Source organism: Pituophis catenifer, unplaced genomic scaffold (assembly GCF_029215685.1).
Source record: "Pituophis catenifer annectens isolate HBS135680 unplaced genomic scaffold, rPitCat1.0.hap2 SCAF_7, whole genome shotgun sequence".
Taxonomy (NCBI): Eukaryota; Metazoa; Chordata; class Lepidosauria; order Squamata; family Colubridae; genus Pituophis; species Pituophis catenifer.
In genome coordinates, this window is record NW_027256887.1 from 36,660,568 (window position 1) to 36,674,377 (window position 13,810).

Below are 13,810 nucleotides of genomic sequence, written 5' to 3' on the forward strand. Positions count from 1 at the left end.
CCCTGCATGAGCACAATTATTAACTACGCATGCCCAAGATGGCGACGGTTGCCGAGATCGCGGCTTGAGGATGAGGGACTGACCTACCCACTGGGGTCTTTGGGGGTCGTTGTGAAGATCTACGACCCCAGGCCCGGTTAGGAGAACTCTGCCCACACGGAGAGGGTCTTTTCCCCTCCGGATATTGAGGCTGGGCAGAGAGAGAGAGCGGGTGATGTCGGGAGCAGCGGACTGCATCAGCTGGGTGTCGGCAGCGTTTCCTCCAGCTGGAGCCCACGTGGGCGTCGGAATTGGCGTGGTGGCGTTTTTGCCTGGGGCGCTGCTGTACGGCGATTTCCCAGGCTGAGGGGTTGCCCGGAGTGCTGTGGGAGTTGCCGGATTTCCCAGAAGATCTTTGGGACGCTGCGAGACCTTTTGGGCATTACGGCAGCGACGGCGGCGATGGCATGATGACGGCAGCTGTGTTGGCAGTCCAGAGGGCCTGGCAGGGAGGAGACACCCCCCCCAGGACGTGGCTGAGTGGTCTGGATATAGGGGATATAGTTACTGAACCCCTGTCATGGTCGGACCATTCTCTCCTGAGACTGGACCTTTTGACCGCTGCACCCCACTGCAGGGAGGCGGAACCGACCAGGTGGTTCCGCCCCAGGCGCCTGATGGATCCTGATAGGTTCCAGAGGGAGCTTGGGCCTGTTCCTGAAACTCTGGCTCACGACTCGGCTGAAGATCTGGTGGCTGCCTGGGATAGGAAGGCCGCCGGTGCTCTGGACCGAGTCGTGCCTTTGTGGACTCTGACCCGACGCCGAACCTGCCCGGCCCCTTGGTTTTCCGAGGAGCTGAGGGAGATGAAGCGCCGGAAAAGATGCCTAGAGAGTGGTTGGAGGGCTAGTTGCTCTGAATCCGACTGAACACTAGTTAGGTCTCATATTAAGACCTATCTAGTGGCGATAAAAGTGGCAAAGCGTAACCACTTTTCCGCTCTTATTGCATCGGCAGATAACCGCCCAGCCGCCTTGTTTAGGGTGACCCGCTCCCTCCTACATCAGGGAGCGCGGGAAGACCCCTTGCAAGGGCAGGCTGAGGATTTTGCACAGTATCTGCACGATAAAATCGCTCAGATTCGGGAAGGCTTGGACTCTGACTGGGTAGATCCTGGCGGGGTGACTGAGGCTAGTCTTGAGAATGTTACCTGGGATGAGTTCGACCCTGTGACTCCTGAGGACATGGACAGGATCCTGGGGAGGTTAAACGCAACCACATGTTTATTGGACCCGTGCCCCTCCTGGCTGGTACTGGCCACCCGGGAGGTAAAAGGAGGCTGGCTCCAGAGGATTATAAATGCTTCTCTGAGAGAGGGTTTCTTGCCTCCCGCCTTGAAAGAGGCAGTGGTGAGGCCCCTCCTCAAAGAGCCTTCTCTGGACCCCGCCGTTTTGGCAAACTACCGTCCGGTCTCCAACCTTCGCTTTGTTGCGAAGGTTGTGGAGAATGTGGTTGTGTGACAGCTCCCACAGTTCCTGGATGAAACCGTCTATCTAGATCCGTGCCAGTCCGGCTTCAGGCCTGGGTACAGCATGGAGACGGCATTGGTCGCATTGGTGGATGATCTCTGGAGGGCTCGGGACAGGGGTTGTTCCTCTGTTCTGGTCCTGTTAGACCTCTCAGCGGCTTTTGATACCATCGACCATGGTATCATGTTGCGCCGGCTGGAGGGATTGGGGGTGGGAGGCACCGTGCTGCGGTGGTTCTCCTCCTATCTCTCCATCTGGTCGCAGTCTGTGTTGGCAGGGGGGAAGAGGTCGACCTCGAGGCGCCTTGCTTGCGGGGTGCTGCAAGGGTCGGTCCTCTCGCCGCTCCTGTTCAACATTTATGTGAAGCCGCTGGGTGAGATTATCCATGGTTTTGGGGTGCGATGCCATCTGTATGCTGATGACACTCAGCTGTACATTTCCACCCCAGACCACCCCAATGATGCCCTCGAAGTGATGTCCCGTGCGGGCCGTGCGGGTCTGGATGGGGAGGAACAGGCTTCGGCTCAACCCTTCCAAGACCGAGTGGCTGTGGATGCCGGCGTCCCGGTATAGCCAGCTGGTGCCATCGCTGGCTATTGGGGGCGAGTCACTGGCCCCCACAGAGGGGGCTCGCAACTTGGGCGTCCTCCTGGACACACAGCTGTCTTTAGAAGAGCATATGATGGCCATGGCCAGGGGGGCTTTTTATCAGGTTCGCCTGATACACCAGTTGCGCCCCTTTCTGGATCGGGACTCCTTGTGCACAGTCACTCATGCCTTGGTTACGTCACGCCTGGACTACTGTAACGCTCTCTACATGGGGCTCCCCCTGAGGAGCACCCAGAGGCTCCAGCTGGTGCAGAATGCGGCCGCGCGGGTGATTATGGGAGCGACGTGGCGCTCCCACGTAACACCTCTCCTGCGCGAGCTGCATTGGCTCCCGGTGGTCTTCCGGGTGCGCTTTAAGGTGTTGGTTCTCATCACCTTAAGCTCCATGGCTTAGGGCCAGGGTATTTGCGAGACCGCCTGCTGCTACCGATAACCTCCCACCGGCCAATACTTTGATTCATTGTCTATCTCCTCCTTTTCTTCTGTCCTTTCCATGTCACTTGTATCGGATTGTGATCTGCCCAGCTATTTGTCATTATGTCTACCTCTGTCTTCTCAGTACCTGGGTCATCCATACCATACCGATCCTTGACCATGATTGATGTGAATTTGAGTAAAATGTATATTGGCTGTTCTTTGCATTTAATTTCCTCCATGCATCTTGTAAGTTTAGTTCCTGGGTCATCTTGAAAAAAATGTTCGGCAGTGTTCTTTTTTTTTTCTTATTCCTTTTGTTACGTCTATAATCCTTTTTAGTATCTACTACTTCATTAAAATCACCTATTAAGTATATATTTTCATATGCTCTCTCTGTTATTTTTTTGTGTATTTGTCTATAAAATTCTTTCAGATTGTTGTTTGGTGAATATATTGTAATAAGCAGTATTTGTTTCTGATCCGTTGTTATCTCCATCATTAAAACTCTTCCCTCCTCATCTGCGTATATTTGTTTAGGTTTTAGCCATTCTTTGATATATATCGCTATTCCTCTCTTTTTTTGCTGTGCTAAAGCTACATAGAGTTTTCCTATTTTTGGGTGTTCTAGTAGGTCTTTATATTGTTTCTTAATATGTACCTCTTGGAGGCAAACTATGTGAGGGATCTCACGAAAAACGATGGTTCGTTGAGGGCGCTTCCAAGAAAAGGTCAGCATGCAAGGATGCAATCAAATTAAGTCTTTATTTAGAAGTAAAAGTGGAGTAAAATAAATTCCCAGGCATGGAGGCATCCATGCCTGGATTGAGCCCATGGGTCAGTCCCATAGGAGACTAGAACAAGAGCAGGGAAAAGGGAAAAGCAAAAAGGGGTAAAAGCAAAAAGGGGGGAGCAACCCCTGTGCAGGGGCTCTTATAGGGGCCCCTGGCCCCTCCCTTACAAGGTGTGTGAGGGGGCCGGAGGGCCATTAACTCTCCCCAATGGGGCTGCAGGGGCTGGAGCCCCTTGACCCACTAGTGGGATCAAAGGTGCCTCTTTGCCCCCATCTGGTGGCCTTTGAAGAGACTGCCATGGCTGGCACAAAATACCTAACAAACTATATCCATGTCCAATCTTTGTAGTTTTGTCAAGGTCTCTTTTCTTTTCATGGGTGAGTTCAGTCCATGTATATTGATTGAAAGCACCTCCTCCATTTTGTTATTTGTATACATTTCTCAGTTTTCTAGTTGTCCTTGTCTCTCTCTATATTTTTGCTCTTGTGCCCTCACGTTCCGCTCATTCCTTTTCCTGCTTCATTCTTTCCGCTCATTCCGTCTCATTGTCTTCTAGTTGTTGTTCCTCTTGACTCTTACTTTCTATTTTTTCCCTGCTCTCTTGATCTTCCTCAGCCATAAAGTGATGCTCAAAAAGCTCATGTGCTTTGTCAAGTGTATCAATTTTAAATTTCTTCTCCTGCCAAGTAATCATGATTCCTTCCAGGATTAGCCATCTAAACATCACATTGTATTTGACTAGTTGTGTAGTGAGAAATTGGTATTGTCTTCTCTGGTCCCTAACTCTCCTAGGTATCTGTTTGAAGGTTTGAATTTTTCTTCCTTTATACATCATGGGTTCCTCCCTTGTTTTTTTGTATATTTTGTCTCTTATTGCCTTTTTGGTGAACCTCATGTGTACCTCTCTTGGGAGTCTGTGTCTTCTCACATAATTTGTGTGTATCCTGTATACCTCATCTATACACTCTGTATGTTGTGTTTGCTTTTCTGCAGTGTGTCTGCTAATAGTTCTGCCATGATCATGCCCAGATCTTCCTCTTTGTCTTCCACTATGTTCTGGAACCTTAGGAAGCAAGCTGCTTTTTCCATCTCTAAAAACACAATAGTCTACTGCAGATCCCTGTTATCCTGAATGAGTTTTTGTTCCATTGCTTCCATTTTCTTTTCTGTTTGTTCCATTTTTGTCTCCACGGTTTGTATTCTCTGTTCGTTTTTAGTTAATGCTTGCTGGATATTTCCTATTTTATCGTCCATTTTTCTAATATCTCCTTTCATTTCTCCCATCTCATTTTTCATCTCTTCATGGTTTCTTTTTTGTCTCCTGATGATTCCTTGCTATTGACTCCTCAGTCTTTGTCATTGTTTCCTGTTTCATGAGGAGTGTTGACTGCATGGTTTGCAAATTCAGTTTTGAACTTGATTTCTCTGTACCAAACATGCTCTCTATTGAGCGTTGATTTGAAGGGAATGATGTTGCAGATACTGGATTTGATGAGGCTTTCTTACTTATTTTAGTAAACAACAATAAGTCACACTACAGGAAGAACTTTAAAAAGTGGAATTAGATTTGCAGACAGAACCACAAAAACACAAAATAAAAGAAAAAAGAAACTTAATAAAACATAGATTAAATTTGATGACACAGGAAGAAATGGCACAAAAAGTTAAAATGGCAAAACAATTTTTTTTTGAACATGAAAACAAGCCAGGGAGATGGCTAGCATATAAATTAAAAAAAGAAAAAGAGAAGAAAAGAATACATCAACTGCAAGACGAAAATGGAACTCTACATCACCAGAATGAAGAGAAAAAAATATAATACAAGAATTCTTTACTAGTCAAGAAAACATACCAGAAGACAATATCAAACAGTACTTAGATAAGATGAGCTTAACTAAAATTGAAGAGACAAAAAGAATGATGCTAGATGAAAAAATAACCATGATGGAATTATTCGAAGCAGTTAAGAAACAAAAAAACCAACAAAACACCTGGCTCAGATGGACCTCCTGCAGAACTATACAAAACCATACAAGGAACTTTACAGGCTACAATGTTGGAATTGTATAACGAGGCCCTTGCAGAGGCCAAACTACCCGAATCATGGGTAGAAGCATACATTACACTTATATCAAAGAAAGATACAGACCACAAACAGATAAAAAATTATAGACCCATTTCATTACTAAACGTCAACTACAAAATATCCATAATTTCAGAAAGATTAAAATGATTATTAAATGAATTCATTCACCCAGACCAAAATGGGTTCCTACTGAAAAGACAGCTGAAAAATAATATGAGAGTGATCATGAACACCCTGGAATATTATGAAGCACATCCCGGCAAACAATCTGCACTGATTTTTCTGGATGCACAAAAAGCATTTGATAATTGAATTGGTGATTTATTACTTTACAAGAACAAGAAATAACAGATCTGAAAATAAAAAAAGAAGAATATAAAGTGCAAGCATTTGCAGATGACTTGGTATGTCATCTAGAAGAGACACTAGAAACATGACCCCAATTAGTTCAAGAGATAGAAGAATTTGGCACAGTGGCAGGACTCAAAATAAATAAAAATAAGAGAAAGATAATACAAAGAACCTCACCAAAAACAGGAAAAAGAACTAGAGGAAAAAATGGGAATGCAAATAACTAAGAAAGTTAAATACCTGGGAAAAATTAAAAAAACAGGGAATGGATATGGATTGGTGGCCATACATGCAAATTGAGACCAAATACAAGAAAGATGCAGGACTTTATGGGTTTAATAAGGAACCACAAGAATTGGGTAAGATTTTGCAAGGAACATAGGAAAAACTGATAAGGAAAATATACAATTATCTATTGCAATTTAGAATGGAAGAGGAGACAGTAAAGGAAACCATGATAACCTGAGCAAAAAATTTCAGCTATACAATAGAATTAGAGAAGTGGGAAAAACTGTGGGAGAAAAATTACAAATTGACAATGTCAGCAGCTTACAGAGAAAACCTATACAAAATGTTCTACAGATAGCATCTACCCACAGCGAGACTGGCAAAAATGTTTCCAACCAGATCACCGGAATGCTGGAAATGTAGGAACATACTACCACATGTGGTGGACATGTGCAGCAGCAAAAAAATACTGGATAAGAATAAGAAAGTGGTTAGAGGAAACAACTAAACAACGAATAGAGCTGAAGTCAGAGATATTCCTATTAGGCATACTTAGAGTACAGGAAACTATGACAAAAAAACTCAATATCTAATACATGTAATAACTGCGGCCAGAATAGTCTATGCGCAAAATTGGAAAAATAGAAACATACCGTCAGAGGAAAGTGTGATAAAGAAAGTGTTAGTGTGTGCCAAGATGGATAAATTAACATTGGAAATAAAAAATAGAGGAGAAATTGAGTACTATTTGATATGGAATCTATAGTATAACTGGTTAGATAATAGATGTACAGATTAGGAAATTAACAAAGAAAGAGGATAAAGGAGCCAGAAAATAGTAAAAAGTATAAATTCAAAGATAAATGAAGAACATGCAGTATTAGTGTATGATAAGATGTGATAAAAATGTAAAATGTTAAAAAATACTTAGAGTAATAACGATGCACTGTATATAAATGAACATATTAGTATATTAGTATATACAAGGGAACCACATGTATGTAATTACATAGATATAGGAGGGGAAATGTATTTATACCGGATATATACCGATATTGAAGTGTTGCAAAGATGATGAAAATTGTGATATAAAATGGAAAAAACTGCTTAATAAAAATATTTTTTAAAAATGTAAATATTTGTACATAAATAAGTTCCCAGAACTAATTTTATTTGACAAAAGTCATGACAAACTCAGAATTGGGGCTTTGAAATGGTTTGGGACACTCTTTGTATAAGAATATACAAATGGAGAAGCTTGAAGAATTATCATGGGATAATTTATTCTACTTTATTAACATTTCATCCCTTTTATTACATCTCTGTTATATATGCAGTACTCTTTGGATTCAAATAACATTTTCCATTCTTTCATATTCATAGTTATTCCTACTTTATTTCTCCTCTATACATATTTAGTAAGATGCATGGTTTTAGGCAATATGAAATTGTGTCCTGACAACTTGGACTGTCTGAGACAGTCTTGTTGATCCAGTTCATTTTCCTCCATAGATTAAAATTGCATACAGGACTGGGAAAATTAAGATTCAATTGTGTAACTGCCTAAATGATAGTCTTAATTCTCCATGAAAGATATAAATGGGCAACCCATGAAATTTGACTTCCTCTCAAATAGAGCCTATATTTACCTGAATGCTATAATCAAACATATTGTTTTATGGGATATCTTTCTTTTAGTCTTAGAAGACCTAGAACAAATTGTTGTTCCCAATTATGGAACAGTACCTGGCCAGCAAGCTCTTCATATGCCTGAATTGGTAGGTACTAACTCATTATTCTTATAAAATTTATCATATAGTTCATATAAAGATATGCAAACAAATCTGAATTTCTCATAAGATATTTTAGATTTGGGTTGTAGAATTAAAACTGTTTAAAGCGCTTTTTTAAATGTGGCCTTTAGCATTACATTTTCTGAATAATGTACTATTTGGGCAATATGAAATAGTGGTAATTTTATATTTCAGATTTGAATTTGTATATTGTTATTTTTGCAACGTAACATATGAAACATTTTTCTTGCTGTTGTCCAAATATATTGGACTACAATTCCATTTTGGCTCAGGGATCAAGTTGTACTCTAATCTTCCAGACAGTTGCAGTTTATGGAGGGAAGGTAAAATGAGGGAATGTGATTCTTATTTTTTTAAAAAAACAATGAACAAGTGCTGCTTAAAGAAAAATGTATTATTCCTAATTGGAGTAAACTAACTTTTTTGTATAAAATTTGAAATCATACCTCAAATTGCATTGTCATAGTTGACTGACTTTTTCAAGATGCTAGTGTATTAGAAATAGTAATAGTTCCACAATCTAATTTAAAAAGGCCCACAAGGATTGTCCCTTGTCCTAACTGGAATTCAGAGGCATGCAGCTTCATATCCTCCATTAATGTATCCAATTAGATCAAACAGGAGAGGCATGCTGCAGATCCCATTTGCTAGGGAATGCTTTCAGGCCAATTTCAGGAGTCTTTCCTGCCATAGCCCTGCCCTTTGGAACATTATCCTTCCATAAATCAGATTGGCTACAACCCTACTAACTTTCTGCAAGGACTTAAAAACTTGGTTTTGCTATTGGGCATTGGGACTTGGATGGGCAGTGTAGAATGACTGTATTGATTACTGTTGATGGGTCTATATATTATTAAATATCTCAGCTATGGCTGCATTTCATGGGTGTTTACATGTTTTATACTATTTATACTATTTTAAATCTATGTTTATATGGGGTTTCTTCATTTTTATATGGTTTCTCATATATTTGAGATAGGCAGGTATATAAATTGAAATAAAGACATTTAGATACATGGCTATCACTACTATTTGAAGAACTGGAGTCAACTTAAACTACTTTTAAAAATATTCATTCAAAAAATTTCTCAAGGCATGCCAGAAACCACAAGTGATTCTAGGACTAGTATTATATTTTTGTATTGCTCATATGCCCACTAAATTATGTATTATCTTCTCACCAAAATGGTACCTATTACTCTACTTCAATTTGCATGCTTTTGAACTGCTAATGGGCAGGAGCTGGGGCTGGAATGGGATTTCACCCCATTATTCAGCTCTCAGGTTTTGAACCTGTGCTTTCCAACTGACAAACTCAGCATCTTTACCACTGAGCCATTGCACAAATTCTACAAAATTCAGCAAAACCAATGTAATATGTACAATTTGCATTTAAAAACTGAAACTGAAAAATCAAACCAGAAAAAATGTTCATAGTGCACAATACATTTCTTTTTTAAACCCAGAATATGCAATTTATAAAGTTTATTACAACAAACTTTATAGCAATAAACTACAATTGAAAGCTGCCTCTGCCCATTCTTGTATTGGAATTCAGCCATCCCAAATGGGCATTGAATGCAAATGCAATAGAATATTTGATCTAGACAAGTAATCCTAGTTACTTGTCTAGCAAGAACTAGCTCTGAGCAAATGATGCAATAATTTCTGCCTCTCCATCACCACCCTAATCTCTTGTCAACTAGTCTTGGACAATAAGAATAAGGAAGAAACAGGTCTAATTTACTGGTTATACAGCACTGTTTTTAAAAAAACAAACCGTCGCATTTGACTTTGTTGTAGGCTTATGAAGCAATGCCACACAAACAATTATGTTTTGTCTGAATCTAGTAAGAAACTAGAATTTAGATGTAATGTTTGACCAGAAGTCTCAGAACATAGATGGTTTCTCCTCAGTTCACAATACTCAAAAAAGTTATTGGGAATATTTTTTTTCATACTTGGAAAATTTTGCAAATCCATATCATATATGTATTTGAGTAAGCTAACCAAATACTAGATGTAAGATTTCAGATATTTTGTTTTCTTCTATTTATTCCCCTGTGAAGACTGATTCAACATATATTTGGCTGAAATATTAACACATTCAGTATGGATTACAGTATTTGGGTGTGTGACATGTTTTTCAGACATCTCTTTCTAGGACTCTGCTAACCAACTTTTGCTCTCCTCAACTAATCAACTACATATATTTTTATTCCCAAATTCCATTAGGTATAATAATATTTATATAGGTATTAATATTTATTCTAGGTAGAGTTTGACCTGAATCCTGACTCTCTGTACTTTAATGATGGCCAAAGAAAAGTTGACTTTGTCTTAGTATATGAAGATGAAAGCAAAAGGGAAAATCAAAATACCTTTCATAAAAAGCAAAAGGTATGAATTGCTTTCTATTTGATGTTGCTATTGATAAAGTTTTAGTATTTACAACACTTTCCCTTAATCCATTAATTTAGATAGATTCCTCTTAAGATTCTGATAATTACTAAAAGGGTTCTTCTTTGTCTGTCTCAACTTCACCAAGATGCGTAAGATTTAATAATACTTATATAATTTCAGACAGGAGGAGGATTTGATCTATCACAATGCAATGTTCCATAGCTTTCTTGGAACTGAACCACGTCAGAATGCATATTTAAATGTCAATAACATTAAAAAAAGGAGAACAAAATCAAACAATACAGTATTTTTCTTCATTTTATTTTTTTTACAAATAATATGTATGTATATTTAAAACAAGACTGGATAATAAAGAACAAAAATGAGGACCCAGTTTGTGGGGGCAGTAAGCTGACTTTGTATAAATATACAGTATGAAGGCTATTGCTTAACGCATTGTAAGCCACCCTGAGTCTCCAGAGAAGGGCGGCATATAAATCAAATTCAAAAAAAAAAAAAAAAGTTAAAGAAAATAATTAAAAAAATAATAACAAGTTAGTGAGGCAAAATGTACAATATATTACAGTAATATGTTCAGATTACTCAAACAACAAGTTAAACTTTGCCTTAAAGCAGTGGTTCTCAACCTTCCTAATGCCGCGACCCATTGATACAGTTCCTCATTTTGTGGTGACCCCCAACCAGGGGTGGGTTCTAAAATTTTTTACTATCGGTTCTGTGGGCGTGGCTTATTTTGTGGGCATGGCTTGGAGGTCATGTGACTGGGTAGGCATGGCTAGCTGGTCATGTGACCGGGTGGCCATAGCTATGTGTATAGGGACTACTCAGAGGGCTGAAAAAAGTCATTTCTGACAGATCCTCACACTTTTGACTGGTCCTCACACTTATGACCATCCTCACATTTATGCCCGTGCAGCATTCCTAACAACCATGTCACTCATTTCACAACTGCTTCTCTTCACCATTGTTGTGGCCCCGCCCTCTGAGCCTGTCCCATCGGAGGAAGAAAGCTCCGAGCATGAGGAAGAGGAGTCAGCCAGGCCTCCCTCTCCAGGCCCCTCCCCTCTGGCATTGTCTCAGGTGCCGGCCGAGGGAGAGGAGATTAGCAGGGAGACAGGTGGCTCAGATCAGAGTGACGGAGAAACATCATTCCTGGACGCACGCCTCTGAAGGCGTGATAAACGATTGCAGCAGCTCAGAAGGTGTGCTAGGGATTAGAACTGAGTCACTGGACCACACCCCAGAGACTATATAATAGAGGGTAGTGGTCAGTGATCCTTGTGACGAACAAAACTAACCTTGGACTAGAGCCTCGTTCGGAACTGCGGAGAAAAAGATTTATTGTTGTCGGACATTTGGAAGCTGAGTATTTGTCTTTCTGTTTTTCTGTGAAAATAAAGGCACTTGGCAGACGGTGTGTCTATCGCTGCCAAGTGGGAGATAAAGAAACTGGGTGCGTTCCAAAGTGTTTCCTTAACCCTCGGCTGGCTGTGTTTGTGTGTGTGTGTGGACTGGGACAGATCATCTTGTTCGTCACCACATACTCCATCGTTAACCCACGATGGACCAACAGCTGCAGCAGCAGTTACAGCAGATGCTGGAGGCCAATCAGCTTCTGCAACAGCAAGTAGCACAGCTAACTGCCCAACTTGCTTTGGGAAATGCTCCTGCAGCTCCACCTCCTCCCCCTCCCCGTCCGAGATGCCCAGTGAACGTGCCAGATAGGTTTTCTGGGCAGCAGGAGATGTTCCCGGCCTTCTTGGGACAATGCCAACTGTTCATGGCGATGAGGCCGGAGGATTTTCCGGATGACCAGGCTCGGGTGGCATTTGTTATCAGCTCCCTCTCTGGCACTGCCGCCCGATGGGCCACGCCCCTGTTGTTGCAAGATAGCCCCTTGCTCCTGGACTTTCAGGGCTTTATACAACACCTGCGCACCATGTTTGAGGACCCCCTCCGGGTGCAGACGGCAGCGAGGCGCATCAAGGACCTCCGCCAAGGCAAGCGCCCCCTGCAGGACTATATTGCAGAGTTCCGACTGCTAGGCCAGGATTCGGCTTGGAATGAGGTGGCGCTGATGGACGCCTTCCAGGACGGCCTTTCCGCCGAGATGCAGGACGAGCTGGTTCGTGTGGAGGCGCCACCGACCCTCGACGCGCTGGTGACCCAATGCCTGCGCATTGACGCCCGCCTGCAATGGCGACGGCCCCATCGGGCTCTTCCAGAACCACCGACAGCGTCGGCACCCCCGCGTTTCGCACCGACAGCGCTCCGGACCGCACAGCGTTTTGTAGCGACGGCTGAGGAGCCCATGGAGCTCGGAGCAGCCAGACCTCAACTGACGGCCCAGGAGCGGATGCGGAGACATCAAGGGGGGTTGTGCCTCTATTGCGGCGAGGTGGGACATTTTGCCGCTTCGTGTCCCCGGAAGCGGAGTGGACTGCTCAAGCCTGTTCCGGAGTCTCGGCGTGACCAGCCGGGAAACGGGCCAGGCCTGGCCTAGGGGAAACTCTGGGTCAGGCACGTGACCATGCCCCGCCGGAGTCGGCAGCTGTGGACTGTGAGCCCCCTCGGCACCTGATTTTGAACACCCGGGTGTTGTTGGCTAACTGGTCGGAGGGGCTCCAGGCGCACGCGCTGGTGGACTTGGGGGCCACCACAAACTTTATGGACCAGGACTTTGTGGCCCATTACAAAGTCCCCTTGGTTCCAGTGGACCCTCCGTTGAGGGTTGAGACTATCGATGGGCGGGAACTCGTGGTGGGGCCCATCAAATTTGCTACCCAGCCCTTGCGCCTCGCCATTGGGAACCACGAGGAGGCGATCCAGTTTTACGTAACAGCGGATCTGCACTTTCCCTTGGTCCTGGGGATGGCCTGGCTTCGGGCGCACGACCCTCAGGTGGCTTGGTCGAGAAACGCCATCTCGTTCCCGAGCCTGCAGTGTGTCGACCACCTTCGCCACACCTGTGCCGGCCAGGACGTCTCTGCCCCGAACGTCTCCTTGCCTCCGGAGCTGACGCCCTTCGCCGACGTGTTCAGCGAGAAGGAGGCGGACTGCTTGCCCCCGCACCGACCCTACGACTGCACGGTGGACCTGATGCCCAACGCGCCCCTGCCCTCGGGACGCCTGTACTCCATGTCGGAGCCCGAGCTGGCCGCCTTACGGGACTTTTTGGAAAAGGACCTGGCCCGTGGGTTCATCCGGCCTTCGACCTCCCCGCTCTCGGCCCCGGTCCTCTTCGTTAAAAAGAAGACGGGGGACTTACGCCTGTGTTGCGACTACCGGCGTTTGAATGCCATCACAGTGCGAAATCACTACCCCCTGCCGCTGATCCCGGAGCTGATGGAGAGGTTGCGGGAGGCCTCGATCTTCACTAAGCTCGATCTCCGAGGGGCCTACAACCTGGTGCGCGTGCGAGAGGGGGACGAGTGGAAGACGGCGTTCGGCACTCAGTATGGACACTTCAAGTATACCGTCATGCCGTTCGGATTGACCAACGCCCCTGCGGTCTTCCAGCACTTGATGAACGACGTGTTCCGGGACATGCTGGATCGGTTCGTGGTGATCTACTTGGATGAC

At 43.8% G+C, this 13,810-nt stretch overlaps 1 protein-coding gene across 1 annotated transcript in view; it reads left to right on the forward strand.

Annotated features, from left to right (window-relative positions):
* Positions 1–214: 214 nt before the first annotated feature.
* ANO6 (anoctamin 6) overlaps positions 215–13,810 on the forward strand; it is a 113,221-nt gene continuing 99,625 nt past the window's right edge. Inside the window, exons 1-4 of the mRNA XM_070947876.1 lie at positions 215–324; positions 4,432–4,541; positions 7,689–7,768; positions 10,079–10,204. Coding sequence (XP_070803977.1) covers positions 215–324; positions 4,432–4,541; positions 7,689–7,768; positions 10,079–10,204 — 426 coding nt within the window. The remainder of the gene's footprint in view (positions 325–4,431; positions 4,542–7,688; positions 7,769–10,078; positions 10,205–13,810) is intronic.